This window comes from Vigna angularis, chromosome 3, assembly GCF_016808095.1.
Source record: "Vigna angularis cultivar LongXiaoDou No.4 chromosome 3, ASM1680809v1, whole genome shotgun sequence".
Lineage (NCBI taxonomy): Eukaryota > Viridiplantae > Streptophyta > Magnoliopsida > Fabales > Fabaceae > Vigna > Vigna angularis.
The window spans coordinates 18,303,083-18,324,711 of record NC_068972.1 but is presented as its reverse complement, the minus strand read 5'-3'; the positions used below and the strand labels follow the sequence as shown (position 1 = coordinate 18,324,711).

The window sequence follows — 21,629 nt, the reverse complement described above, 5'->3', positions numbered from 1 at the left end:
AGGCCGAGAGGCCAAGATGCAGATCAGGCCAAGTGGGAGAGGTTGGTCGACCAACATGTTGGAGCCGAAAGAGGCTATAAAGAAGAAGTCGATTGAGCTATGATATTGAGATTGACCAAGACCGCGCGGGAGAGGTCTGACGACATGTTGGAGCTGAAATAGATTGAGAAGAAGAAGTCGAATGAGGCTATGATATTGAGATTCGCCAAGAACATTTGGGAGAGCCTAGATAACCAACATGTTGAAGCCGAAAGAGGCTGAGAAGAAGAAGTCACATGAGGCTATGATATTGAGGATGACTGAGACCATGAAGCTGAGAGTGGTCGAGAAGAAGAACCCGAGGCTATGTTATTGAGGTTGACCGAGATCGTGCAGCAGAGGCCGAACGGTCAACCTATTTTGGGATGGTAGGGTTGAACAATTGAATGGTTGACTTCTTCCATTATACCATTCATCTGGTTCCTTTCGATTATAATGAGAGTAAAATATATGCTTGCTTTGTCTCACGGTGAGCGCCAAAATGTTTTTGTAGGTCCTTGGTCGAGCTTGTAGGAAGTCTTAAACATCAAGTATTGTTGATTTCTGACATGATTTTCCCTACGTTCGAGTGCCTTTGTTGCATTTTGTGGTCGGATGGGTGTTGGATCATCAATTTCTCATTTACACGTCTTCCAAATTTCGCTCAGATAACACCTATAGAAAATACTCTGATGCCAACGTCAATAAATGACAGGTCGATTGACAATTAATGTAGTGATGCATGTTATGTGCTTGTATCTAAAAGTCATACCTTAGACCTTTGTTTATAGTGATTGTTATGAACTTTTATCTTTTTCCTGACTTAATAATGATCCCATCACATCTTAGTCGACATTAATATGTTGATTCATGATTACCAATTAATTTACCATTCAATAAATGTCGGCCATGTCATTTGATCAGATTGCTCGACCATGAGAAGATGTTTGAGAAGTTGGCCTTGAGAGGTTGACCAAGAGCAGTTAAGTCAGAAGAACTCAGTCTCAATGAGCTTAGAGCAGAGAAAGTCAACCTAGAATAATCAGTCTATAAGAGTTCCTCTTAAAATGATCAATCTAGAAGAATTTGACATAAAATCATTAGTCTAGAAGAATTCGATCCAAAATAATCTATTTAAAAAAATCTAAAAATACTTGACCTACACCATTCAGTTTGACCTAAAAATACTTGACCTAAAAGCATTCGGCCTAGTCAACAAAGAATTCGGCCAAATAGAAATACGTACTATTTATGATGATAATTTATTTTATAAGAAATCTATTATAATATTTAGGGTGTATATTTTTGTTTTCTTTTCTTTTCTTCAGTTGTGCTTCTAATTTCCCCCTTTTTTTAATAGGTATTTTTAAAAATGATTACTCTCTTGAAACTACTTGAATAGATGTTGATTGAAATCTATAAGACCAATATTGTTTTTCCTTTTCCTTTTTATCTGGAAGGATCCGTAAAAATTGTAGGTATGGCACAAAATTGTTGAATTTGACTCTAGCAGAGAGTTTGGTGGGAGAATACCATTGGTGCAATAAATGAGAAATATAAAACTTCAAAAACATTGGAGCTATAAATTAGGTCGATACATCACCAACTACTCAAAAAAACTATTTTCAAACTTCCTTATATGGAATTTAAATTCATACTCAAGTTAAATATTTGACAAAGAGGAACATGTTATCTTCATCTTTATTTTCAAAATAAGACGTATGCAATCGTTCATGATAAATTATATTTTCTGAAATTCATATTTTATATTGACCTACTTTTATATATTTTTACTCTTTTTTTTGGGTGTGAGACAAAAGTGGATTGTTTTGATATGATACATATGTATTCTCTGTTTGATATTAATTCTTTTATATGTTTAAATTTTAGTTCGTGAAATATTTTTAAATTCTACAAATGTGAGAAATCCTTGATTCAGTCCATCTAAAATTTAATTTTTTATTTTTTCGTAACTGAACACTCATTTTTTAAATCCATTAAATAATATAATCTTAAGGGCTTTCAACTCATAAATAAGTCAAAAGAGACATGTAATATTTAATGGATCTATAACAATTGCAGATAGTTAATTTTTGAAAAATAATTCTGACACTATTACACTAACTAAATTTTATTTCTTTTAGAAAGATTAAAACCTAAATTGCGTATAATTAAAAGATTAGAAAAAATTTTAATTTTAAGTTATAGTCAAATCCATAATTATTTATAAAGGGCAAATCTTGATCGTATCCATAATAGGCAATAGAAAATTGGGTAAAAAATATCATAAATATTGATCTATAAGTATAAATATATGATTTAATAACTTATTATAAATTTATTAGAGTATACTTGTGACTTTATTTGAACCTAAAAACTAGGATAAAAATGTTAAATCTAGAAACAGGTGATAACATCGTTTTCAAAGATTTATTCACATCAAAACGATAATTGGGAAAATTTTCTGGAGTACGCAAAGCATTTTTACGAATGACAAAATAAGCATTTCACATCAACTTAATATCACAGAGGATGAGGATGAGAAAAAAATGAATGAAAAGAAAAGAAAAACACATAAAGTCAAATATGAGAAAGAACGTACCATCGCAAAAAAGGAGTTTTGTCTATTACAGTAGACGGGATTTGAAAAAGTAAACTAATAAAACAAGTAAAAAAATTATTAAAAATTATATGTTGAACGAATTGGCAAAGATAACAATTTATCTCAATTTTTTAAAATAAAAAGATAAGTAATCTAATTTTAAAATAAAAAGTTAAGTAATCTAATTTTAAAGTAAAACAGTTTTGTTACTGCTCATCTAATTATTGATACAAGACTGGATTTCATCAATATATTATTATATAGCCAACAAATTTGCCCACGTCAAAAATCTAGTTAGACCAATTCATATTTAATTAATAATATGGCATTTTGAGAGTCAATATGCTTTTAATTTCAGAAGAAAAAATGTTTTTTTATTCTAATTTTTATAAAAGCTTATTTGGTTTTAATTTTCAATAAACGAAAAAACTTAACTATCATTGATTTCTGATACATTATTTAAAAAAAACTTGTATGGTCATCAAAAATATCTGTGACGTCACGGTAATACGTGATATTTCGATTTTAAATATTGGAAAAATAAAAATATTGTATGGTCGGATGGAGAGAAATGTAAAGATGAATTGTTTGAATAATTTTTTCCTTGATGTCATTTGTTTATACAATTGGACTCTATTTTATTCGCTCTCATTACTTAATGAGGGCATCGGAAAAAGCAAACGATGAGAAGTGGCGACCGAATCCGAATGCCAACGACAACAAATCTAGTACCAAGTCATGAAAGAATTAACGTTAATTAACGAAATTCAAGAGCAGGATTAACTAACGAACGAAACTAAGACCTAGCTAGAAAAAGACATGATCAGAAGAAGAAGAAGAAGAAGTTAAGCTGAGAAGCTGTTCCAAGTAGTCAGAGCCCAAATCCTCGAGCACCAAGACATTCTGTGAAAGCACATTTCCATGGTGATGGTCCCTTTTGGGCTTTTTGTTTGTGGCTTTGGATTTTCTTCTCATGGTGTGTTTCTTCTTGAGTGCCAACACTGGTGAGGAACCATCTTCCCATGGCTTGTTGGGCATGTCTTTCAGTGATTCTCTCACAACTTCTTCTGGAAAGTTGAGCACTGCCATGGAACCTCTTGTGGAGAAAGCTGCTTGGTCATAGGCCAGTGCTGCAGCTTCTGCTGTGTCAAATGTGCCTATCCACACTCTAACACCATTTCTTGTGGAATCTCTTATCTCAGCAGCAAACTTCCCCCATGGCCTTCTCCTCACTCCCCTAAAGGGTCTCTTCTCCTTAGGACCTTGTGCTTCTTTCACCACATGTCCTTCACTTGCATCACTTAGATTGGAGGACACTTCCACCTGTGACTCACTGCTTACCAAACACCCTGAAGAGTTGGAATCTGATGAGGATGATTCCTTCATCTGTGACTGCTCATTGAAGCTGAAGGGAATATTGGTGTTGTTTTCTTCATTGAAGAGAAAAAACTCCTCCCAATGGAATGTTTCTGCACACACAGAAGAATTTACAAAGGGACTGTTAAGGCTTTCGTACTGGAACATAGATGAATCAAAATCCATGTCTTTGTAAACACCAGATTCTAGCTGTTTTGCTTTTCTTGTGTTTGTTTACAACTTGTTTAGAACAAATGTTTGGGTGCTTGCTTCCTTTATATATTACTCATTGAATACAAGCAAACATAATGACCAAGAGATTCATAGATGATGGATAAATAAATGAAAATTGATAAAAAAAAATAAATGAAAATTGTACTATAAAGTCGAAGTTGGAATTATTGGTCAAGGAGGATGTCTTTGGATATCTATTTTTAATGTTATTGAAATTGTACTATTAAAAGATGGACCCGTATATGGTCTAAATATGTATAGAAAGGGTTAATTAAATAACTCCTAAAAGCACCTTCTTTTACATTAACATTGGATTTGGATTAGCCAAACAAAGAATAGGGAGTGGATACAATTTTCAAACTATGTCTATAAAATAGTAATGAAAAATATAAAAAGTAATAATATTTTATTATGTGATTAATATTTTATTAGTGGAAAACTTTTATTGGTAGAAAGTGTTACGTGAAAATCGAACTCCCAGGTTTTGGAAAAAGGGATAATAGAATTATAAAAAAAAAGTATTTAAATGATTAAAAAAACAAGGTACTAGAAGTTTTGTAGTGAATGATTTAGTCACGTGTATGGAAAAATAAAATAAAAAACGTGGGCAACTGGAGAGGGAGAAGGGTTGGAGCAACAGGTTGGTGAGTGGCTAAAATGAATGATTCAAAGGAAAGGAAAAGGGTGGTGGAATGGAAGGGCATAGTAACCAAGACTCTGTTTCTTTGTCTCAGTGTCACAATCACTCTCATAACTCAACCTTTCTTTTTCTCTTTCTCTTTCTCTTTCTCTTTGTTTGTCGCATTGCACACACCTCACACCATTGAGTGACTGGTGAATGAGTGAGTGTCTTTGTATTAATTGCAACCGCTTCACATAGCACTAATGTTGTACTCAAACCAAACCCCACCTCATCACATCCCCACTAAGTTGGAAATTTTATTTATCTTTTTTTCATTTTTAATACAAAATTTTATTTAATAACATAGAGTTAAATATATTTTTACTTATCAGACGGATGTAAAATAGAAACTCATTTCTATTCTAAATTTTGATAAAAAATTTTAAAAATAAATATTTGTTGTTTGTTGGAGATATTGTTTAACTTGTTATCGAGTTACTATAGTATCACTCATTAATATCTAATATCACGCATGCGATATATATACATCGACGTGAGGAATGTGGTGGAAGTCCCACATTGACTAGAGATAAGGTCAATTTAGAGTATATAAGTGGGTGCAAACCTTATCTTATAATTTTGTGGGGTTGAGTTATGCTTAGAAAATTTATGTTGCCTATGCTACTACACTTGTCGTTTTCAATGGTGGCGTCATCTATCGAGGTTCAAAGCATCGATGTTGCTATTTTCCCTTTTTCAGGTGTGCCGTTGTTGTCTCTTTTAACCTCCCTTTTGTCACCATTGCATTTGACTCATTCATATATGTTTTTTTTCAATGGCAAAGATGACTTTTCTTAGTTTATTTATGGTTTTGGTGACTATTCAACAATGACTTCTTTATTTACTGAATGTCAATAATGTATTCCTTAAACAATGATTTGCAAGAAGATATTTACCCCATATTTGTTGCTCAAGGGAAGTTTTCTAGGTTGATATTTCGCCTTATATGTCGTCTTTTGAAATCATTAATAATTTGATGTCACTAGAGGATAAAAGTCTATATTTTCACTAAGTCTTTATTAATTATATTAATAATAAGCTTGGTATATACAATTTGTATATACCAATTTAATAGGAAGTGTTAAATATATTATCTTTATTTAGTTTGTTATTATTTTTATTTATATTTTAAACTTAACATATATTAATAAAGTATTAATAAAGTATTTGTGTATATAATTATATTAATAATAAGATTGGTATATACAATTTGTATATATCAGAAAGTGTTGAATATATTATCTTTATTTAATTTGTTATTATTTTTATTTATATTGTGAGCTTCACATATGTTAATAAAGTAACGTGTATATGTTGCTTGGTGGATTTACTACCATGCTTTGAACATGAATGGGTGGTGAAAATGGAGGAGATGGTCTTGTCTTTCATCTTAATGGCTTGACAAGTCATAAGGCTCAAGATTTCAAACGGAGAGGGAAGGAGGTGCGGTACAAGGATAAAAAAAATAAGCTTAGAGTTTTTATTATAAAGGCTTAATACCCTATTTTGTCTCCAGTTTCGCTCGAAAATATCAAATTAGTTCATCCTTTAAAAAATGCGTCAATTACGTTCTTACTTAATAAAATTTGCATCAATTGAATCCCTTCCGTTAAATCCGTACGTTAATTATCTTGATGCAACGCCGTTTGTACGGATTTAACGGAAGAGATTCAATTGCAAATTTTATTAAGTGAGGACGTAATTAATGCATTTTTTAAAAGATGGACTAATTTGACATTTGCGAGCGAAACTGGGAACAAAATAGGGTATTAAGCCTATTATAAATTATAGAAACTAAATTATTAAAGAATATATTATTTAAAAATAAAATAAAAAAAACTTTAATTCGGTAGCGGAAGGTCATCCCTCCATTGGAACATGATTGAGATGTGTCCGCGATGTTCAGCAACGTTCCAAGAACCTTCCTCTGTCTTATCTACGTTAGTGAATTCTATACCCTAAACGATATGGGACCCAAATCACATGCTACGTGTCACATCAGCCGCCAGCGTGCCTGTTTACCCCCCTACATTCAACGGCATATAATATTTATGGCACAGTTTTTTTTTGTTTTATGGTCTACAAAATACCAGTTAATTAACCTAACCCTTCCCACAAAAGATAATTAATTTATCTCTGAATTATTACCGTATAAAGTTTTAACCATTACAACATGTTAGAAAGAAATGTAATGAAGCATTCAGTACCGATTATATATAAGAATAGGGTTGAAGTTCAAAGGAGTCGTTGGGTGTTCTAGAAGAGTCATGAAATCAACGGACCCTTTTGTTTTTAATGATTATTATGAAGGGTGAAAAATAAAGATTGATAATGGATGCCGTTTTGATAATGATTCTAAAAATGTTAAGAGAATGCAGACGAAGTGTTTGTAGGAATGATTGAAACTTTTTAGTGTTGGCCATATGTATGATGATCAAGTTGCGTAGTAAAGGAGGTGCCACTTGGTGATATTAAATGTTTGGAGTGAATTGTTTATTGAGGGAAAGAAGATACATGCATCTTTGTATCTTTGCATCTTTGTATCTCTCTCTGATCTCCACAACTTGAACATTTGACATTTGATTTTTGCCATAAAGATTGGTTGAGACAAGGATCAGCTGGTCCACCAGATCGTCCGGTCTCAGTTTCAAAGTTCAAAGTCAAGAGGAATAACATATAGAAGCCTTTGTTGAATGTATGATCTTTCTTTCTTTTTCTTTTATCTCTCATTACTTCTAACCAAGTTAGTAGGGAGGACAAACAATTTCCACCATCACAATTGCCTTTCAGATACGTAAGTTTTCGTATACAAAAAAAATAACACTATTTTTAACACCCCGTCACATCCGTTCCGTTACGGTTTCTTTTTTTATTATTATTAAGTGAAATTGATGTAAGTCTAAATTTATTATACATAGATTGTGTATATTTGAATTTGCAACTTCTCTAAGTTTTTCTTATAAATTTACTAAATCAATTTTGTAACTCTTATATTAATAAAAAATTGAATCCAAAACATTTTTATCTTTTCTTTCAACTTTATAATTTATAATTGTTTAATGTATATTAATATCTAATAGACATAATTGATATTCTATAATTTGATTTGAAAATTTTAAAAATAAAATGGATGAAAAAAATTAACCCTATGATATTTGTGTAAGGAGTTATTTTCAATCTTTACAAACATCTTTATATATATATATATATATATATATATATATATATATATATATATATATATATATACTTTGTAAGAACTTCCTTAATTAAAGAACAATCAATTAGTATGAGAAGATTCTTGTTTTGTAAAACTAAAATGCAACTGCAAGTTTTATGAGAGAAGCGTTTAGGCAAAAATAAATAATATATGCATAAATATTTTTATATTGGTTTACTCTAACTAAGCTATGTTCAGTGTCTCCTATCCACATAGGGTTCCACTATAATCTTCAACAAGATTACACAACTGAATATTCTCACCACTCTTGGTATCCCTAGTTAGCGAATAACCTTTCGTTACCTTGGACCAGTTGAGTATTCACACCACTCCTAGTATCCCTAGTCAGCAAATAACCTTTTGTTACCCCAGACTAGTTGAGTTTTCTCATCACTTTTGGTACTAGACAATCTTAGTATCCTCTGATACACTACCTAGATGTCCTCAACTCCTTAGAGTTTCAACAAGTGTTTTAATTATCTTTAGAATTGTAGTCAGCGATTGCTTACAAGTCGTTTAGACTATTACTCTAGAGAGGATATGTATATAATACAATACGGTTTAGAGACTCGTTGGGTTTTTCTCTTTTTCTCTCTTCTTAGAATAGTAAGCAAAATTTATAAGGAAGCTCGACAGTGTTGCTTGACTTTTCTTCTCTTTCTCTTACTCAAATATTTTCTTTTTCTTGATCTTTTCTGTATTTCTATTTTAAACGTTTTTGGTAGGATGAATATTTTCATTGTAAGCTTTTTTGTGTATTATCCTTTTGATTCTTCCTTTAAGTGATCTTCTACTTAAAGGCTCTTAAAAAGATATATGTTAGACTAAGTTCTTGGCCTTGAATCTTATGTCTTCTCTTTCTTCCAAAGCAATCATTGGTTAATGTCAACTTGTTAGAGCATACATGCTTTTTCAGTACTTTGCTTGAAGTAGGTTGTACTTCCTTTCAAACACTTCTTTTGATGAATAGTATATTTCGTGAATGTCTCTTTTGTCTCTAACGTCCACTTCTAATATATTTCAGATAAAGTAGTGGATACGTGTAGTATAGAGTAGATTGTGCATGCAATAGATATGTCTTATCTCTTATTACTTTTATTATTTTTGAACGTTAAGCATTTAATGACATTCAATGCTTATTTAGAACAACAAAGTGTTTTTTCAATTTTCTATCGTTGAGGTACCGATTTTCAATAAAGCTTTTTCTATGATACCAAGCGTTGAGTAGGAATTCATCGTTGGACGAAGTAAAGATTTTAGCTTACAATATAGTCTAAGTTGATGTAAACGCTTTTTGTAATGTTGGCTTTAAGGGCTTGAGCGTTTAACATTTATCTTTTCTTTCTTAATCTTTTATATGCTTATAGAGGGTTTGGTCAAAGACATTGTCTCGACACCTTTTTTGCTTCTTGAGAGTTTAATTGAATTCCCTTGGGTTCAGATAGCTAACGAATTTAACATAACTCCCTTTTGACACTTTAACTTATGAGTCATTTAGCATTACATTTGGAAGCTTTTATCATACTTGTTTTCCTATGTGTTTTCCTAAGGCTTTTCTATGTTGGTGGATGATTTGAGAATCTTATTTCTATCGTTGGTGTTTCTATCTATCCAATTCTTTGTGCTTAGATATTTTCAGATTCTCATCTCATTTAATGTTATTTGATTAAACTTCAAAACCTGAGAACGTTTGAGATGTAGACGATTTTGTCTTAACATTAACTATCTTGCTAAAGTCCTGGATGAACCTTGTAAAATCTTGCATGTTCAAGAAAATATTGAACCTCTTACAAAAAATAGGGGTGTGAAATAATATCAATTTTAGTAACATCAACATATTCATAAAAACAACGTGACCTAAAGTTATACATTGTTTTACCATAAAATGATAATTTTCAAAATTCAAAACAAGGTTAGTTTCCTCCCATCTCTCCAAAAATCTCCCAAGATTAGGCAAGCAATGATCAAAAGATGAACCATACTTGTTAAAATCATCCATAAACACCTCTTTCAGATTGGTGCAGCAGAATGGTTAGCTTGTTTGGACAAAAGTCAAGATGACGGGGTGAATTGATTTCTTGTGCTTTGAAAATAATTTTTCTTCTCTCTTTATAAAATTTACTTAACAAATAATATCAACAACAACAACAAAGAGTGTAGGGAAAGAGAGATATGCACAAGAAATTTTATACTGGTTCAGATCATAAGGATGATACGTCATCTTGGGTGAGTTCTTGAGTGTTTTTGGTCCAAATTGAGGTTTTACATGGTGAGATTTTGAAATAGAATGATTATGAGTATTCTGAGGTGTTGGAGTGTGCTAACAAGTGTATTTAGACTTGGTCATGTAGTTTGTAAACTAATATGAGGTTAGAAAGTGTAAAATTTAGTTTGGGTAGCTTATAAGAGTGAAACTAGGTTTTAATGGGTCATTTTAAGTTATAGTAGTGTTTTCAGAGTTTTCTCAAGTTTTGGAGGGTCCTAGAGGCCATTAAAAGTTGGGGTTAAAGTGTTCAAAGTAAGAATATTGAGTTTTTATCATACTAATAACGTTGAGTGCCCATTTTCCAGGTGATCAGGGTGTTGAGCGTCAGCCCATGGGTGCCCGAGCACCATTGGGCGCAGTTGGTCACCATTAAACATGTTTCTTTGGGGGGGGGGGGGGGAGGGGTGTACGTTTCGGGGTTATGGATATCCATTTTGGACGTTTTTGGGGTTTTTGACCCTTCCGAAGCTATTGGTGAGGGTTTTAAGGTTGTTTTTCTTTCCTAAGGGTTAAAAGGAATTTTGTGTTGTTTAGTGATTCTTCTTGGACTGTTCTTGTGTATTAATATATATGGAATGGTGATTTTTGATGACTTGTTGGGGTTGTTTATGGTCCTTTGAAGTATAATCAATGTTATATATGTTTGTATGCAATGTAAAAGTGAAAGGTTATATGTACATGGTTTCAAATGGATTCAATGTAAAGGTGAAGTGATATCAATGGCTTCAAAGTTGTGAAAATGAGTTCCAAGCAGGAACTTCTTGGTAATGGTTTCAAGTATTGATAGTACGAATGACCTGAGTTAAGCTGGGATTTATCCTGACATTCTATTGATCATCTATGCTCAAGTAGAGAGTGATGAGTCATGTCGTGAGAATAACACGAGGTTTGAGCCTAAGGGGTCTTTCCCAATTGCAAGGGCTCTACAGAGCAATAGAGGCCACCACAAGTGCAGGAACTTCTATAACTCGACATTCCATACAATATCTGGATAATCAGTCTAGGTCTTTGCATGCTAAGATGTTTGGGTTGATGTATGTGATATAAATGATTTATGTATGCTATGTTATTAAGGTGGTATGAATTGTCATGTCATTAGCTTATCCTTGCTTCTGTGTGGTATGTTGTGTGTTGTTTTTTCTTTGCAATGATCACCTTAATGGTGTGAGCTTAGAGATACAGTATTTTCAGTTGTTTCAATAAGAGGTGAGGATGAAGAAGTTGGGAAGTCAGATGAATCTACTGGTGTAGATCTTGTCATTCGTTGGTTTGTTTTATTATAATGGTTCCATTATCTTATATGTAATATTTCATTTTAGTAGTATTTTACTATTAAAAATAGGATGTTAAAAACAATTACTTATAATTTAATTTTATATATGTATAATCTTTTATATATTGAATTAAAATTAATTTGAAAAAGATTAATTTTTTAAAACTTACATTTTTTTGTCCAAATTGTTTAAATTTATTTTTTAATATATCAAAAGTTACATATACAATTTGTAGTATAATTCTATTTGAATTCGTTTTAAGGTTACTTTTATCTAAAATTATATTTTAAAATTTAATATTAATTTTTTTTTCAAAATAAGTAAATATAATATGTACAGAGAAAATCTATCAATATTATTTAGTGTCTAAGAATATCATAAGAGGTAATGAAGTGGATTTTAAATGAGATGACATATATATGCTACCTATATACACTGACTCTCTTGTCATCTTAATTACAATATATATGCTACCTATATACACTGACTCTCTTGTCATCTTAATTACAATATTGACAGTGTTAGTTTGACTTTGAAGATGAAAACGACCAAACAAAATATTTTTTAGGCTTAAATGCTTACTTCGTCTCTATGTTAAGAGGTGAATTTCTGTTTAGTACCCGGTTTTAAAAATAAAGACATTGGGTCCCTATGTTATGAAAAATATATGAATAAGGTCCACAAAGAAAGAACAAGTTCAACAAATCATCAAAGAAAAAGCTGAACAAGAGAGAGAAAAAGCTGGACACCAAAAGAGAGAAGAGAAAAAGTACGACCACATCAGCATGGACTTAACGCTGTTGCTGTTAACTTAACAGATAGGACCTTATTCATACACTTTTCATAACATATGGATCCAATGTCTTCATTTTTAAAACCGCAGCCTAATTTTTTATAACTAAAACTAGCCCGAGACCGTGCGGTGTTTATTACTTGTATTTTTTTTAAAGAATGTAAATTTATATTATATTAAAAGATATTTAAATTTTTTAAAAAAGATAAATAATTTTAAAAATGAAAATATTAGATAATAAAAAAATTATAAAGATTGAATATCTAAAAATACAAAAGTTAAAAATACAAAAAATAAACTATCTATAGAAAGCATAAAAAATAAAATTTAAACATAACCAAAAAACATTAAAAGTATTATAATAATTAATAATAATAATAATAATACTAATGCTTATTGTAAAATCTAGAAATGATGTTTTAAAAATAGTAATTGTTTAACTTGATTATTTTAACATTAAAAGTTTTAATATAAATAGTTTTGTTATAAACGAGTTTAATTTTAAAACATATTATTTCTCTATAAACTACTCTTTTAGAGTTTTCTAATTTCTCTTTATGAGTTCTTCTCCTATGTTCATCTGTTTGAGGATTAGAAGCTATTTGAGTGATTACAGCGATGAGATGTTTAAGTCTAATCGATTGGTTTCTTCAATAGAGTAAGTTGATTTTCAACTCCTTTCTTTGGTCAATTTCGTTTTTACTTGCATGATAGTCTTCTTTGTTTTGCATGTTACGTTTGAGGCTTCTATAGTGTTACCAATAAGGAGTATTGGTAAATCTTGAAGAAATTTGTTTTGATGATGTTACAAGAAGTTTTAGTTGCAGAAGATATTAGAATTAGTTAAAAGCAATTTGTAGAAATTAAATGTAGTAGGAAATTCTTGTAAACCCTGTAAACTTACATTTTTAACTACAATAATCGATTATGATGAAGCAATAATCGATTATCACAAGTCATACTTGAATAATCGATTATCACTTCATATAATCGATTATCACATCTTTGAAAACCTATAACGGACTTTGAATAATCGATTATCACTTACAATAATCGATTATTCATGGCAGTTGGGAGCTGACCTTTGGCATTCAGTGTACTTGGCTATATATTTTGTTTTGGAGAAATTAGAATGAAAAACGTTGTTTTTGAACTGAGAAAGCTTAGAACACTGTGTGTCAGAGGAACGTTCTCAGAAAGCTTTTTGTTCATTGTTCCCTTGCTTGGTCTTGTGAAAGGAGAGGCTCGCGTATCGTGTGTCGATAGTCGGAGCAGACTCTCTTCAAGTTAGCAAGGTGCTCTGCCTGGTCTTGTGAAAGGAGAAGCTTGTGAATCGTTGGTCGATTGCTGAAGTGGTTCTCTTCAAGTTGGTAGAGTAGTTCCATTCATTTTTATTGTTCATTATCTTGTAATCTGTTAAACAATTTTTAGTGAAAAAGGTTAATCACTATTTATAGTGATTAACGACTGGACGTAGAATCTTTTGATTCGAACCAGGATAAAAATTCTGTGTTGTTCTTCTTATTCCCTATACTTATTTTATTGTACGTACATCAACCGTTTGGAAATTTGTCTCTAAGAAAATTAAATTTCTAAAACGAACCATTAAACTTGATTTGTGACCGTAACACGCTTTCTAAGTATTTTATTCCGCTGCGCGACTCTATAACGATACCGATTGTTCCGACAATTGGTATCAGAGCTTGCTTTGATATTCTTTCAAATCTTTTCGAAAATGGCCGGTCATCAAACTCAAGTATATGCCGAGGGTGCTTCCATCAACAGACCACCACTCTTTACTGGTGATAACTATGCATTCTGGAAAGTCAGAATGGAAATTTTTATGGGGTCTGTTGACAGAGGCATCTGGGAAGCTGTACTAAATGGTCCCTATATTCCTAAAAGAACTGTTGATGGTGTAGAAGTAGAAAAACCATACTTTAGCTGGACTCCTGAGGAAAATAGAAGAGCCCAATTTGATATTAAGGCTCGTAATATTATTTCATCTGCTGTTGTACTTGATGAATTTTATAGAATTTCAGTATGTAAGACAGCACAGGAAATGTGGGAGGTCCTCAGAGTCACACATGAGGGTACAGACGACGTGAAACGTGCAAGGAAGAATACACTCATCCAGGAGTATGAGATGTTCAGAATGCAACCTGGAGAACCAATTTCTGATGTCCAGAAGCGTTTCACTCACATTGTGAACCACCTAACAGGTTTAGGTAAGAATTTTGACACTGATGAATTGAATGTGAAAATTTTGAAATCATTAGACAGGTCTTGGCAACCAAAGGTGACTGCCATCTCGGAGTCTCAAAACCTCACTCAGATGTCAACGGCGATTCTCTTTGGAAAGCTTCGTGAGCATGAGCTTGAGTTGAGAAGATTGACGGCTGAAGAAGATCAAGGCAAAAGAAAGACACTAGCCTTCAAGTCCGAGATCTCCAAAGGAAAGAACTCTAAAAGGATTGAAGATGATGACTCCGATGATGATGAAGAAAACATGAGTCTTATGATTAAGAAGTTTGCAAAATTTATGAAAGCCAAGGGAAAAGACAAATACCGTGAAGAAAGGAAAGAAAATCATGGATCTTCTTCAAGCATTAAATGTTATGGATGTGGAGAAAGAGGTCATGTGAAGACTGACTGTCCAAAAAATAAGAAAAGTGAAGAAAAGAAAGAAAGAAAGTTTCCAAAGAAGAAGAAAGCTTACATAGCTTGGGAAGAGAATGCTTCTAGTTCTTCAAGCTCAAGCGTTTCAGATGAAGAAGCAAATTTGTGCTTAATGGCAGACCTAGAAGATGCAGGAAGCCAAGTAAGTGATTCTAGCTTAGAGTCAAGTAATGAGTTTGACTTACAAAAGGCATTTCTTGATTTGTTAAATGAATCTGAAAAACTTGATGTTGCTCATAAAAAGCTAAAGAAAGAGCATAATGAATTGAAATTGAGATATGAAAAAGTTCTAGATGACGAAGTTGTTTTAAGAAACAAAGTTAGTAATTTGGAAACTAAATTATCTGAATCTGATACTATTGTACATCCTATTGAATGTCTATCATGTAAAAGTCATCTATTTGATATTGACATTCTTGAGCACTTACTTGCAAAGGCAACTAAGTCTAAATCATATGCCAAAACAAACTTTGAGAAAAGCAATGCAAGAAGTGGAAACACACATCTACACAAAAAATCTAAAGTGATAAGAACCCGTAGAGTTTGGGTAGAAAAAGGGACTTTTGTGAAAAATAAAGTGTATAAGGCTTGTTGTTTTTACTGCATGAAACTTGGTCACACCTCAAACAAATGCAGCATCAAACACTTTGGTGTTCCAAATGGTAAATATGCATGGGTTAAAATTGTAAAATGATGTATGTTGGCATAAACTAACCCCAAGGACCCATAATAAGATTGGGGACCTAAAGTCTTGCTCAAATTTGTTTTGTAGGAACTTATTAAGTCAAAAAAGTCACTGTGGTATCTTGACAGTGGTTGTTCAAGACACATGACCGGTGACAAGAAAAAGTTCATTTCTTTTGAGAAGAAGAAGCAAGGCTTTGTGACTTATGGAGATAACAACAAAGGTAGAATCATTGGAAATGGAGACATTGGAGGAGGAAACACATTGACTATAAAGGACGTATTATGTGTTGAAGGTCTCAAACATAACCTCCTAAGCATAAGTCAATTATGTGACAAGGGTCTCAAGGTAACTTTTGAACGTGATAGATGCACCGTATATCTTAAAGATTCTACTGAAATTGCTTTGCAAGGTGTTAGGCATAATAACATTTACTTGATTGATATTGAAAATGCATCTAGTCATAATATAACATGTTTAGTTGCTAAAGAGGAAAACCCTTGGCTATGGCATAAAAGAGCTGCACATATACATATGCAACATTTGAATAAATTGATTTCAAAAAATCTTGTGATTGGTTTGCCAAATTTAAAATTTGAGAAAAATAAACTTTGCTCTGCATGTCAAAAGGGAAAGCAAACCAAATCCTCATTCTCATCTAAAACTATGATTTCAACATCAAAACCTTTAGAACTTCTGCATATGGACTTGTTTGGTCCATCTAGAATTAAAAGTTTTGGTGGAAACTACTATGCTCTTGTGATTGTTGATGATTACACTAGATTTACTTGGACATTCTTCTTAACCCTTAAAAATGAAGCTTTTAAAGCATTCAAATCGTTTGCAAAACGTGTTCAAAATGAAAAGGAATTGAAAATCAAAACCTTGAGAAGTGATCACGGTGGTGAGTTTGAAAATGAATCTTTTGAAAAGTTTTGTGAAAAACATGGAATTGCTCATAATTTCTCTGCTCCAAGAACTCCCCAACAAAATGGTGTTGTTGAAAGGAAAAATAGGTCATTAGAAGAACTAGCTAGGACTCTTTTAAATGAATCAAATGTGCCAAAATACTTTTGGGCTGATGCAGTTAGTACTGCTTGTTACGTGTTGAACAGAATGCTAATTAGGCCTATTCTTAAGCTAACTCCCTATGAACTGTTTAACGGTAGAAAACCAAATGTATCTCACTTGAAAATCTTTGGATGTAAATGTTTTGTTTTGAATAATGGTAAAGATAATTTAGGCAAATTTGATGCTAAATCTGATGAGGCAATCTTCTTAGGATATTCTTTAACTAGCAAAGCATATAGGGTGTTTAATAGAAGAACCTTGACAATTGAAGAATCAATGCATGTTGTCTTTGATGAAATTGTGGACCTTGAGGTGAACCCTCTTGAGTCAAATAAATCAATTGCAGGTGATGAGGATTATTTGAGGGAAGCTCTTGAAGAGATGTATCTAAATGAAAACTATCCACCAGAAACTCAAAATGAACATCAAGTAGTTGATCCTAAAAGCTATCAACAACCAAGAGGACTTTCTCTGGACAACATCATCGGAGATATATTAAAAGGGGTAACTCCTAGACACAATCTTAATAATTTCTGCTTAACAGTAGCTTTTGTGTCTCAGGTAGAACCTAAGAACATAAAGGAAGCTCTTCAAGATGATAAATGGTGTGTTGCTATGCAAGAAGAACTTAATCAATTTGAAAGGAATGATGTTTGGCAACTCATTCCTAGACAAGATGATCTTCAAGTCATTGGAACAAAGTGGGTGTTTAGAAACAAGCTTGATGAAGATGGAAACATCACAAAGAACAAAGCCAGGTTAGTTGCAAAGGGCTACTGTCAAGAGGAAGGTATCGACTATGATGAAACTTACGCTCCAGTAGCCAGGTTAGAAGCAATTAGATTATTACTTGCTTATGCCTCTTTGATGAAGTTTAAATTGTACCAAATGGATGTGAAAAGCGCATTTTTGAATGGTTTTATTAAAGAAGAGGTATATGTTAGTCAACCTCCTGGTTTTGAGGATTTTAAATATCCTAATCATGTTTATAAGTTAAAAAAGGCCTTGTATGGTCTTAAACAGGCACCTAGATCTTGGTATGACAGACTTAGCACCTTCTTGATTGAAAATGATTTCTCTAGAGGAAAGGTTGATTCCACCCTATTTATTAAGAAAGTAGGAAAACATATCTTGATTGTTCAAGTATACGTAGATGACATTATTTTTGGGTCTACAAATAATTCATTATGTGAGGGATTTGCATAAATCATGCAAGGTGAATTTGAGATGTCTATGATGGGTGAGCTTACCTTCTTCTTAGGGCTGCAAATAAAGCAAATAGATGGGGGGACTTTTGTCTCTCAAACTAAATATTGTAGAGAAGTACTTAAGAAGTTTGGTATGGATACTTGTAGAGAAGCCAACACACCTATGGCAACGTCTTGCTATTTAGATAAGGATGAATCTGGTGAAGGGGTAAATGAAACCATGTTTAGAGGAATGATAGGATCCCTACTGTATCTAACTGCTAGTAGACCAGACATTATGCAAAGTGTATGTGTGTGTGCTAGGTACCAAGCTAATCCTAAAGAATCTCATCTAATTGCTGTCAAAAGAATTTTGAAATACCTTAAAGGAACCACTTCTTTTGGACTCTGGTATCCATCTGATGCTTCACTTAGTTTAATAGGTTATTCTGATGCAGACTATGGTGGCTGTAAAATTGATAGGAAAAGTACTAGTGGCACTTGTCATTTTCTGGGTTGTTCTTTAGTGTCTTGGCATTCAAAGAAACAAGCTTGTGTAGCATTATCTACTACTGAAGCTGAATACATTGCTGCTGGAAATTGTTGTGCCCAAATCTTATGGATGAAACAGCAACTGGAGGATTTTGATATCTTCCTTGATCACATTCCTTTGAAATGTGATAATACTAGTGCTATCAACCTAACTAAGAACCCCATAATGCACTCAAGAACTAAGCACATTGAAATTAGACATCATTTCTTGAGAGATCACATTCAAAAGGGAGATTGCCAAATTGAATACATTGACACGATACATCAATTAGCTGATATCTTTACTAAAGCCCTGCCTAAAGATAGATTCTATGAGCTTAGAAGAGAGTTAGGGGTATTAGACATGTCTTAGACTCCACATTTATGGTTCTTTGCAAATTTTCAAAATATCAGCGTTAATAATCGCTTATCATCAGGTCATAATCGATTATTCCAAACCTGGGATACATCCTCTACACTACCATAATCGATTATGAATCTTCAAACTCATCCCTGGAAAATCATGAGCAAATAATCGATTATCTTCATACATAATCGATTATCGCACAATTTCTGGAACGAGACCAATGAGCAGATAATCGATTATCACTTACGATAATCGATTATCACGCTACCAGTTTCAAAAATAAAGCCGTTAGAGACTCCATAACGGCTCAAAACGGTCATAAACGGCTAGTTCTTCCCTTTTCTTATAAATAGGCCTCGATAATCGATTGTTAGCCATCTCTTTGCACCTAGAAACTACTGAAATCAAAATCTTGAGCTTCAAATCCCTCCAATTTTGCTCACTCTCTCAAACTATCACTCCCTCAACCTTTCTCCATGGCAGATTCAAGGAGACATCGCCGCAGAGCTGTTGGAGCATCCTCTTCCTCTCAACCACGTCCGGCAACGATTGATGGATGGATTTCAGATCAAGAAAGACATGCGGACTATGTTTCTTCCTGGCAAGAGAGACGCATCATGGCAGTAAAGTATATTCGCCTTGATTTTTTCGGTTTCTATGGATTTCAATTTCCAGCGCTGTTTAATGATCAAGGACTCTCAAATCTGGTGGAGCAAAACGGTTGCATTTATCCCGATCTCATCAGAGTGTTCTACTTCAACTTGCGATATCGAGATGGGATTATTTCCACCAAAGTCAAGGGTGTCCCTATAATTTTAGATGATGATGTGTGGACCAACGTTGCCCACCTACCCATCTGGGATGATGCTGTCAAAGTTCATCTCGGACTCCAAGATTTCGATCGCTTATTGACCTTCCAATCCTTCCTACGTCACCCTGAACAACAGACTAATCGAAGGCAATTGCTTGTTGGAGGTTTCAAGGTTGAAGAAAGGATGATTCACTACTTACTTGTCTGGATCCTCTGTCCTAGAGCAACCAATCATGCTCAATGCTCTGAACAGGATCTACTTCTTCTATATGGGATCCTGAATCACATCCACATCGATTGGCCTGCTCTCATTGCTGACACTATGGTAAAAGCTAAGAAATCTCATTCTTATCACCTTCCTTATGCTCTTCTTATTTCTAGAATCTTGGAGTACAAAGGGGTCAATATTGAAGGAGAACTTGTCCAAGCCACTCAAGTTGTTGGCTCGGAAATCGGCGACACTACCTTTCGTCAGATGGGATTCATTACTAGAGGCAGGGTCCTTATTCACAAAGATGATGATCATCCTGATGTAGTTGAAGATGATGACATGGACACTCATATGGCTGACCCCGTAAGTGCCGCTGCTCCGTCTGATGCTGGACCATCCAACATACCCTCCTCTTCCTCAATTTCTATGGAAGAACATTTTGCAAGGTTATCTAAACAATTGGAGGATATGAGTCTTGCACAAAAGACTCACTTTGAGGCGATTTATGATTGGCAACGATCTGTTGATGAGCACATGGTTGATCAATTTCTTGATCTTGATGTTCGCCTATCTAACATCGAGAATCATCTCAACATTCAACCTCCCGAGAGATCTCCTAGTCCTGAGTTTTAGATATAGGTTCTCTGTAAGACTGTTTTGTTGTTTACTTGCCATTTCATCTATGTTATAATTCAGTCTGTTATGTGTCCTCTTCCAATGTAATCTTTATTTTCATAAATAAAATGATCTCTTGATTATATGCATCCTTTGATTAATTAAGGGGGAGATCATATTTAGGGGGAGCCTTTAACATCTGATCTTTTTGCTTCTGATCAAAAAGGGGGAGAAGTATAAATTATTACAGGTATTGCTAACCTTGTTGTTGTTTGTTAGCTTGTATGTTTTGCAGATAAGCCAAATTTGCTTTTAAAATTGAATTTTTGATCATCATCAAAAAGGGGGAGATTGTTACCAATAAGGAGTATTGGTAAATCTTGAAGAAATTTGTTTTGATGATGTTACAAGAAGTTTTAGTTGCAGAAGATATTAGAATTAGTTAAAAGCAATTTGTAGAAATTAAATGTAGTAGGAAATTCTTGTAAACCCTGTAAACTTACATTTTTAACTACAATAATCGATTATGATGAAGCAATAATCGATTATCACAAGTCATACTTGAATAATCGATTATCACTTCATATAATCGATTATCACATCTTTGAAAACCTATAACGGACTTTGAATAATCGATTATCACTTACAATAATCGATTATTCATGGCAGTTGGGAGCTGACCTTTGGCATTCAGTGTACTTGGCTATATATTTTGTTTTGGAGAAATTAGAATGAAAAACGTTGTTTTTGAACTGAGAAAGCTTAGAACACTGTGTGTCAGAGGAACGTTCTCAGAAAGCTTTTTGTTCATTGTTCCCTTGCTTGGTCTTGTGAAAGGAGAGGCTCGCGTATCGTGTGTCGATAGTCGGAGCAGACTCTCTTCAAGTTAGCAAGGTGCTCTGCCTGGTCTAGTGAAAGGAGAAGCTTGTGAATCGTTGGTCGATTGCTGAAGTGGTTCTCTTCAAGTTGGTAGAGTAGTTCCATTCATTTTTATTGTTCATTATCTTGTAATCTGTTAAACAATTTT

The 21,629-nt window shown here is 33.2% G+C and overlaps 1 protein-coding gene across 1 annotated transcript; it reads right to left on the bottom strand.

The window, feature by feature from the left end:
- Positions 1-3,194: 3,194 nt before the first annotated feature.
- On the bottom strand, positions 3,195-4,279 carry LOC108325570 (ethylene-responsive transcription factor 1B). The gene has a single exon (XM_017558667.2). It carries the CDS (start codon positions 4,160-4,162, stop codon positions 3,428-3,430), a length of 735 nt encoding a protein of 244 aa, XP_017414156.1. The 5' UTR covers positions 4,163-4,279; the 3' UTR covers positions 3,195-3,427.
- Between the last annotated feature and the right edge of the window lie 17,350 nt (positions 4,280-21,629).

Bases quoted from the DNA above. Each gene is read 5' to 3' on its own strand.
- LOC108325570 (XM_017558667.2), bottom strand. From the start codon at position 4,162: ATGGATTTTGATTCATCTATGTTCCAGTACGAAAGCCTTAACAGTCCC.